This window comes from Montipora capricornis, chromosome 4 (assembly GCF_036669925.1).
Source record: "Montipora capricornis isolate CH-2021 chromosome 4, ASM3666992v2, whole genome shotgun sequence".
NCBI lineage: Eukaryota > Metazoa > Cnidaria > Anthozoa > Scleractinia > Acroporidae > Montipora > Montipora capricornis.
The window spans coordinates 50,806,930-50,816,929 of record NC_090886.1 but is presented as its reverse complement, the minus strand read 5'-3'; the positions used below and the strand labels follow the sequence as shown (position 1 = coordinate 50,816,929).

Genomic DNA, 10,000 nt, shown 5'->3' with positions numbered 1-10,000 from the left:
GCCAAGGAAACTCCTAATATGGAATGTAAACTGTTCGATTGTCCAATCACATTAATGCAATTCAAATGACGTCAAAGCAAAACTTTTCCAAAGTTTCATGGAGAGATGACTTTGTTTGCATCCGCATTCGCGAAGCCAATGAAAATTCGCGCTCGTTCGTTTCTGTTCGATAAGCCAATTAAATGTTTTACATTTTTGTTTACGTTCTGTTTTGCTTCAGCACCATAATCATGCCACAAAGGTTGCTAGTCTACTGCTGTTTTTTTTTTTCCTTAAACAACTATCTCAATAGGTATCTACAGCAGGGATACCACCTTTTGTCCTAGTCAACTCTTTGCTTGGTAGTGGTGTTCACACTTTGCATTACAATACACACAGATACAATTTGGTTTTATTTTCTTAACCACTAACCTAATACTAACTTAGAAACAGCCGTAGTATTATTATTATAGTTATAATAATGATAATAATAATAATAATAATAATAATAATAATAATAATAATTATTATTATTCTTATTATTATTATTATTATTAATATAATAATAATAATTTTAGAGCATCCGGATGCTGTATGAAGCAGTTATATTAATGGTAGGTCTCACGAGGAAACATACGATTACTAGCGATCAGACGGAATAAATTCATATCCAAGATTGGTTACTCAACTCTTGGGCAGGCCCTCTTCATCTCACACAATGCATTGGTGAAATGTCGTAGCATTCTAATACATGTTTTAAAACGCTGCGACGATCGTAAGTCATGTCGTAGGCCTGTTGTAAACTTGTAGCATGCGACCAAAATCGTACCGCGTAAATCGGTCCTAAAGAGCCGCATGTAACAAGAACACTTCCAAACGTCGTAGGTATTTTATCAAGCATTAATTTGACTATGACGAGTGTTTACATATGTTAGAAAACATGAAAACCCATCGATGCGAGAAATTTTGGTTTTATAGCTATGGCGTCATCGACCGGTCTGTACGTACGTATACGCACACCTGTTCATGCATGCCAATCTGACAAGGATCACGCTAGTTTACAGCAATCTTTGACATGGGGCATCCATGTTATGTTCAATTGACACCTGTCAAATCAAGGAATCCGTTGACCAGTAGCACGCAACCATATCGCGGGCTCAAGTTTATACTACGTCAACTATAGCTTTTAATTAAGGACGTTCGCACCCATTGCTACTGCACATTTTTCGCGCATGTCACGCACACCACGAAGGTATACACGATGCTAAAGGTGCAAACATTTTCCACAAGAATGGAACATGAAAGCATGTGGCATTATGGCGTAGCCGTGGACCCAGGTCTTCAGACAATCGCTTTGAGAACTTCGGAGCGATTTTCTTTCTGTTCACTTCCTTTCCTGATTTTGTCCATTTTAACAAAAAACAAAAAAATATATGTACGTGAGAAGATACAGATATGTCGCCTTTTATGCTCTCGTGCGACCGAAGTTTACTTTCTTAGACTAATATGAATCGTTTCACCGCAGAAAAAGATATCAGCTGCAAAAGTTTGTTTAGTTATTTTAGTTATGGTGAATTGAGTACGTTTATCTGATTTAAATTTGGCTAACGTAGCCTTTTTATTGCTGAGAGTTTTAATCTACGATCATCTTAAAATAACGCAAGCGTCTAAAAGTGTACCTCATGATGTCGAAAACGAGCACGGTGACCCCCATTTTTTTTTTTTTTTTTGGGCAAAACAAGATCATTATCTTTCTGTGTGGCAAGTTTAAAAAAGATCTGTAAGTGGGAACGTTTTGGGCGCGAACGTCCTTAAATAACAGTCGACGCTTTTCGTGTTCAGATGGACTGAAAACTGTTTGTTTCCTTTCTGCATTTTTCGCTGGTTTCAATCCAGTTTTACATATCATAATAGCTGTGGTCCACACTGTTGGCTAGGCAGCCGGTTAATCAAGTCAAGCATTGGAGGGATATATACGTAAAGCTGGGTGCTTATATTTAATTTGTTTAAACCTGCTTTTTCGGCATATTTTAGATGCTCCGATAAGGTTGCATGTTTCCTTAGAGGACCTATGACTAGAACAGAAACGATAGGAGAGAGAAAGAGAACGACAACGACAAATCAATACCAGTAATAGCTCAAACTTGGTGGAAGAAGTTACTCCACAAATTCTTTTCTTGGGCGCCACTAAACCGTTTGTTATTTTTACGAATTTAAAAATTGGTTTAATCGGTTTTCCTTTTCTTGAGGATCGAAACTCGAATTGTTAGTCTCAACTGGAATTACATAACGAGTATCTGTACTCTTTTGCGAGCGAACGAGTGCTTTTTAATCCGTTTGCCCAACTGTTTTTCGATCTGCTTCGACAGTGACAAACTTTTGCCCTTTTGGTTATAAACACGTAATCGCAATGAGTTCTCGTAAAATTAGGGAGAAATGTCACAAGCTTGTGTTTTCCGAAGTTTGTTTAAAGTACCTGAAGGTAATTTAGTGTTGGAGCGGATGTTTCATTGTTTTTTTTTTTGGTTACATTGCCGTATTTTGCCAATTCTTGTTCCAAGCCAAGCTGTCGTGTTTCAATGAAATACATCAAAATGTGAATGATGTCGTTTTCAGAGATAAAGTGGAATAAGATACATCAGGAGAACTCTTGTTTGACCTTGAACTGCAAAGTTTCCTGGCGGTTTCTAGTTTTACCGTGATTCCTATTCGCTGGCTATTGACAGTTGACTCCGAAATGCCTTTTTTTCATGAATCTCGCTGAGGGTGTGCTTGTTTTCTTTTAAAACTCATGCGATTGCAGAAAGTTCACTGCCAAACTGTTGAATTCCAAAGTAAATGTCACTCCAAAAACCGATATCGCACACATCACTTCGTGATTCAGTGATTCATGCGATGTCGGTTTTTCGCGTGAAATTGACCGTGGTATTCACTAATTAGACAATGAATTTTTCTATGGAAGAAAATGATTTAATTAATCAAGCAGTAAACGCGGACAATTCGAAAACCTTTTATTTCCACTACAGGCATTGAGAATAAAGAACCAGGGAGCTCCGCTTTTAGGCTTGGCTAAATCTATACATTGTTTACATTTTTTTTATACTTTACTGCGCCGATAAACAAGGTAAGATTTTGGTCAGCAAAGTTTTGTACATCAATTAATTTTATTTTACAAATAAGTTTAAAAAGATAGGTACTAAGTATATTGGCGTTTTTTTGAAGTTAAGAAAAGTATGTTATAATCTTATGGGACAGGGCAGTAATTTAGTTCAATCCCAATTCAACTCTCAGTGGATAGAATAGTCTTTCTCTTTTATTGCAAACCAATTACAGTTCGAAATTGTGTTATTATTACAGATTTTAACAGAATTTAACAGTTTTACATAAAGAAATAGAGACAAGTGAAATTAAAGAATAATTTCACTTGCGTTTTCTCCAAAATCATGACGCAAGTGAAATTATTCCCTTATTTCACGAGAATACCAGTCAATTAGCTATTGTGATCATGTGTGACAAATTACTTGCATAAGACGCGGGGTTTTTTTTTTTCGGTTTTTGTTTATTTTATTGGTACCCCAAGCTTTGAAAAGGTTACTTAATTAAGCATACTTTTTGCAGAAAGTTTTAAATTTCTGAATGTACAGACAACTTGGATGTTTTCGGCAGCGTTTTTCAATGCCACAACTCCAGAATTTGTAACATTTTCCAACCTGGACGCCTTTTTGGCACTATAGGAAATGTGATTTGACATGTGAAATTGTAAATTAACGCGGAAAATTTCGCACCAAATATAAGGAGTAATTTATCACACATCGTATCATATTGCGGGTTTGCGTACTAATTTTAGCACGGGCACAATCGTATGAGTTTTGTTGTTAGCTCTATTGTGTCTACGTGGAAAGATAAACTGCTTACTTACATCATTTAGTACAACCCCTGTTTGGAGGTAGAAGTTGCCAAACAGAATTTCGTTTTCAGCGCAGAATGACCTTCTACGAAAGAGGTTCGATTTTTCTTTCCAACCTCTATTGAAAGGTGCCCCAGTGGAAGAGCTACAGTTCAAGAGCACTCAGCAAGAGTTAAGGCTCCTTTTTATATCTCTGGACACGCAAATTTCAGCTACATACCAAAAAAACTGACAAAGGGTGTCAAATTAAAAAAGAAGGAATAACATGCAATTTTCTATTGCTAAATCCCCTTCACCCAATCATAGCACTATAACAGTATTGTCAACAGCTTGCTGGTTTTTTCGAGACAACTTCCGTTTTAACACAAGAACCATGGACTTGAGTCACTTTGTAGCTTTGGAACAAGGTCCTACATTGAATTTAATTCAATGGTTGCAGAACAGAAGTCTTTTGGCAAATCCGCTGAGATGTGCCCAATGTAATATGGCTATGGATCTAAAAGAAAAGAACGTTAACCACATCGACGGTTTTCATTGGTAGGTATTCTCAACTTTATCTTCGATCCTTTTCAAAAATGTTAATATTAATTGACTTCAGCTGAGAACACTATATCGTGTTCCAACACATCGGCAGTTGAGAAGACAAGTTTTGCTTTGCGCAGGAAAAAATTCTACAATAACACTTATGCTAATAAGTATGAAAGTTAAGAAAGTTTCCACGCTTCATTGCGTCCCTTTGTGGAGGACAAATCCTACAAGAAAAATTGACAAATTAAATGAATAGAAATACACATGACAGTAACGTATCCGTTCAAGGGTACAAAGGAAGGGACGAGAGCAATAACAGGATAAGATCCCTCTTAAAAAGCTATTTTCTTCTGAGGAGAGCACCTAGATGTATCAAAGCCACTCGCGGCGAATTATATTGATTTCTTTTCGCTTTCCCTCTTTTCTTTTCCATGATTTAAAAATATACGGCATGTAGTTAATGGTCATTGCTTAGATTATTAAGAGGAAAAGGCTGGGAACTTCGATAGATGTTCAGAAATTTGGGACCGATTGCATCAAATCACAAATAAACACTGCTTGGTGTAGTTTCTCGTGATAATTTAAAAACGTGCTCTATGAAATGTGCAGTTAAATCTTTCCATGGCACTTTCGGCCAGTTCTGATTTGAGGAATTAAAGAGCGTACAAATAGTAGTTCATTACTAATTTCACTCGAGATCCTAATTTCCTTCTGTAGTGGAACATGTGTTGTGTTGGCCAGAGAGATAAACACAGAAAACATAAGTCCAAGTATTATGCATAATATATTCCATATAGGCGGTGCAGTGGATGCAGAAAAAAAAGAAGCATTCGTGCAAGAAGCTTTTTTGAAGAGTTTCCAAAGGTTGCGCTTGGGAAGCTCCTTCTGGTCGTTTACTTCTTTGCTAGGGAAGATTTCCAGCGAAGGATTTCGAGGCACCTAGGTTTGAAAGCAGGTTTGGCGTCCAATATTTGCAGAAAGTTACAGGATGTCTGTTCAAGAGATCTGGAAGACAGACCTTTCACGCCCTTTGGTGGTCCAGGAATGGTGGTAAAATGTGACGAGAGCAAATTTAACCACAAACCTAAGGTAAAACCCTCTTGTCCTTATGTTCCACAGTCCCAAAAATGGTTTTTACTATGTTTTGGAAAATTAATCAATTTGTTTTAAAATCTGTTCGCTTATTCAAAAACGTAAAACAAACTGCTGCTACAAACATAACTGATAAGGCGCATTTTACTTTTGACTTGACGTTTCGTACGCTACAACACACATCCTCAGAAGTGACAGTTGAACAAATTTAAATTTGATATATTTTAAATTAAGAAGACTTTTAACTAGAGAAAATGAGATAAAAATTGTAAGATATATAGATAGCAGTGAAAAGTGACCATTTAATAATGCCAGACTTTTTCACCGCTAACTTTTTCATTGTCACTGTTCGCTTATTTATGCCGGTTGTCGTTTCCACTTGACGTTTGACCCTTATACACTCGTCAATGGCATGTTACATTATTTTCCCAACAGTAAACCACTGTGTGGCTACATACAAATTTGAAAAAAATTAAAACTACAAGCTTTAAAGTGCGGCCTCTTTTTCATTTTTCTAACAAATCCAGCACTTTTATTGGCTTCAAAAGTTGCGAAAATCCAAGCATCTTTTGTTCACGACCGAGTCAGAAGTGGAGTGGGTCTATTCCTGACTTGACGTCACAAACTGATTTACATTGCATTAACTCTTTGTAAAAATGCATGCAAAGTAGATTGTGACGTCAAATCAGGAATAGACCCACTCTCCTTCTGACTCGGTCGTGAACAAAAGATTCTTGGTTTTTGGCAAGTTTTGAAGCCAGTAAAAAGGCAAGATTTGTTAGAAAAATGAAAAAATGGCCGCAATTCGTCTCGAACAGGTGCAAAGATTTATTTTAGCGAAAAAAGAAATTTCTTACTCACTCACTTACTTACTTACTTACTTACTTACTTACTTACTTGCTTGCTTGCTTACTTACTTATTTTCTTACTTACTTACATAAATAATTGCTTTCTTATTTACTTCTGAAATGAGTGTTTACACTTGACACAAATTATATGTTAGGTTTTCGCCTTCAGCAAAAACCAAACAAATTTCAGGGTAGAAAAAGTAATCTAGGTTTCCCTGCAAATGCTATTTTTTAAAGAGTTAGATGCAGCTGCCCAATTCTTGCTTCTAGGCTACCCTAGAGAGAAACTACTGCGAACAACTGTTTGATTTTGCAGCTGAACGCACGCGCAAGTGCTAAAACAATTTACTAATTCGGTTTAAATTTCATTTATTCGTCCAGGCGGCTCAGTCATAGAAACTAATGGTTGCTCCCTGTGATTTCTCTCTCGGGAACCGCAGGATAAACCAACCGGCGTGCAGGGTAGTGTATGCTACCTTCGCGTTTTTAAAAATATTTTTAATACTGCATTCCGATTATCATTTTATCAGTGGTAGTATCCACTGTGTTATTATCATAATTTTAAAATGTGAATGTTGTTTCTGTTGTATTATCTACCATCAAACTATCAATAATTGTGAACGATCTCCCTTTGCAAAAGTTTGACTAAATGAATGAAAAAAATTAAATGGAACAATAAATAAATAAGTAAGTTCCAACGGAGTCCTTCAAGGACTGTCCCAATTGTGCTTGTAAAATGCTGGAAAGTTCCTCACTGAAATGCCAAAAAGTTGATAACAATTTCAAAAGTTGTTGCCTAAATTTAACGACATTTTTACATAAACGTTAATTTGAAGCTTTTTTTTTTTCGTTCTTAACGATAACTGCTAACATCGGTCAAGAAAAATAGCTTGAAATTTAGCTTCAAAGAGTTGCGGGCAAATGTCAGCAGAATTTAAGAAACTCTTAAATCTGACGGAACAAAGCACTTGCTTCATTTGACGTCTTGCCAAACGATATGAGGGAACCTGAACGAAACTAGCTCTACTGATTACATACATGTGAAATCAAAGTGGTACACCATCTTTGCATTGTTATATCGAGGCATGACAGAGGCTTCAAGGTAACCTGAGAAGGCGGGCTCTTGCTGTGAGCGAAATGCATTGGTCAGAAGACTAAAAACCCTTTCTGAAGAGGCAGAGCTTAACTGAATCAACAGGAGTTTTTAACGAGTGAAGACCGGTGCGGGAGGGTGTTTTTGTGATTAGCCCAGTAGCACAACATCTCCACATAAACAAAAGGGCTCTTCACCTCCCGTTGCAGGTCTCCTCCCCTCCCTTTCCCGAACAGCCCCAGAACGTTTAACTGCCTCGTGGTATGGCGGAGAATAAAAGCATTAGTGCTTTAGTGATTTAGATCAACTGCTAAAAGAAGTAAGAATGTGACTGTACTATATTAAGGGGGAGGGGGGGGGGGGGGCTTAACTGCCAAACCGTTCCTATGGACTTCTGCAAGTAGTCATTTCCCGAGTCTCTAAAACTGTACAGTTACCCTTTTGTTCAAAGTGCGTTCTATGTAACATTTCTTCGTCTGGTTCAACTCGCAACCATGTTTGGTAAATCACGTGACAAAAACAGTAAATGCCCAAAAAATGAGGATGGTTTCACAAAATTTCAAACACCACAAAACAAAACCTGTGGCATGGATTTGAAAAAATACATATAATTCTCAAAAAATTATAACGTGATAAGGCCTACGGATGATACACTTTTCAAAATATCAGTGCAAATAGAAAGTCCATGTTACAGTTTACGGACAATGATGGGACGGTTCCCATTCGGTAAAAAAAAGCCTCTTCCTTTCATTTCCGGGGCACGGGAGAGGACTGGTACTAATATCTTCAAAAATGTCTTTTTCAATGACAACTTTAGTATGAAGTTTTAGAATAAAGTTCTTTTTTTATGTTTTCTGTAGCCTCTCTTTAGTATGAAGACAGATTTCCCAAAAATTTTCGACTACTCTTGTTATATAATAGAGTTCATCCTTTTTCTATGATAACTGTAGAGTGAAGTCTTGAAATAAGTTTTTTTCGATGTTTTCTGTAGACTCTCTTCGGTATAACAGTATAACAATCAAGAATTTTTGGAGAGCAAGTAATCGAGCTTGATAAGCAGCAATGCTTGGAAATCGAGCTCGTGAACTAAGTATTGGAAATCGAGCTCGTTGTTGTCATTGTCGAGCTCGACATTTCGAGTGCGATTGTTACTCGCCCGAGTTTGGATCAGTTTTTGCTCCTGGGCAACCGAGCTCGAATCATCTTAATAGACCTCAAGATCCTATTCGAGCTCGATTATCAATCGCGCTCCAAATAACGAGCTCCATTCCTTTCGAGGACGTGTGGTTGTCCGGGGGGTTGAGGTTTATCATTCAGCATTATTACCGTATTCGAGCTCGATGCGTTTCTAATTTTTCCCGCCTTCCTCATTTATCTAGTAGTATCTGTTCATGTTTTCAATCCTATTTATTAAGTTCATTAATATTGCCCGCCATTCGTAAAAAAATTCCGATCTTCATAATGCTTCCGAATTGTCGAAATGGTTTCGTTGGTTCGGAATGGTTCCGAAGCTCGCAATTATACACTTTTCGTCATGGTTCCGAAATTTCGTAATGCTTCGTAATGGTTAGGAATTTTCGATGTCTAGGGGGAGGATTGGGAGTCAGCACAATGAGGCGAGAGCCTCATTTTAAGGTGACTATTAAAGGAAATAAGATATGTAAAGAGGTAGTATGGTAAAAAAAATCAATTTTTTTTGTTCATTGGATTTCAAAACTTCGTTAACTAAACACTGAGTTACCCTAGTTTTAAGCCGTAACGGGAATTTTTCTTTTTAAAATTAATGGTCTACCGTAACTAATTTTAAAATTTTTTATCGAGGATAGAATTACGTCAATTAATGACTCACTAGTTCAAGAATGCAATGCGTTTGTACGCCACTGATTAATAGCGATGTTTGTCGTGATGTTACCCATTGTTAATATGCCAACCAGAACCTAAATGGCTGTTAAAGCAATGATTTCTTTTGTTCTATGGTTGCCAAATTTGAATATCAAAAGAAATGTGAAGTCAATGCTTGTGAACAAGAAACAGCGCTTTATGCGACTCACAGTCAATATAGCTTTATGCAGCATGGGATGTTCGAGCTTTAAGACTGTTTTGCATACATAATAAATAATGTATATGCGTTACCATGGTAACAACCTGCAGAGCACATTATCAAAAATGGTCACTTTCGCGTTAGCACTTATTAGTGCTCAAGTTTTAGCTTCAAGGCAAAAACTGCATAACCATGGCCATGCCGTTCGTATGTTACAAAAGATAACAAACCAAGACATTCACGTCTGCTATATTTGAATTCTGAGTCAGTTGTCGTTTTGTTCTTCACCGTCATTATCACCTTGCTCACTTGTTATCATTGGGAAGAACGCGACCAAAGGAATCCAGGTTGATAAACAATTTCACTTCAATGTTGTTTATTTTTATTCAATGATACCAATTTACAACTTCTAACTATAAAAAACTGCGATAAAACATTTCTAAAAATACTAAAAACTCTGTTAAAAAAAGTGTCGACGTTAGCTAAACGTCGTCGTCTCTTAGCAAAGTTTT

The 10,000-nt window shown here is 37.0% G+C and overlaps 1 protein-coding gene across 1 annotated transcript in view; it reads left to right on the top strand.

The window, feature by feature from the left end:
* The first annotated feature begins 4,259 nt into the window (after positions 1-4,259).
* The window catches only part of LOC138046811 (uncharacterized), a 59,092-nt gene continuing 53,351 nt past the window's right edge, over positions 4,260-10,000 (top strand). Inside the window, exons 1-2 of the mRNA XM_068893392.1 lie at positions 4,260-4,423; positions 5,323-5,503. Coding sequence (XP_068749493.1) covers positions 4,260-4,423; positions 5,323-5,503 — 345 coding nt within the window. The remainder of the gene's footprint in view (positions 4,424-5,322; positions 5,504-10,000) is intronic.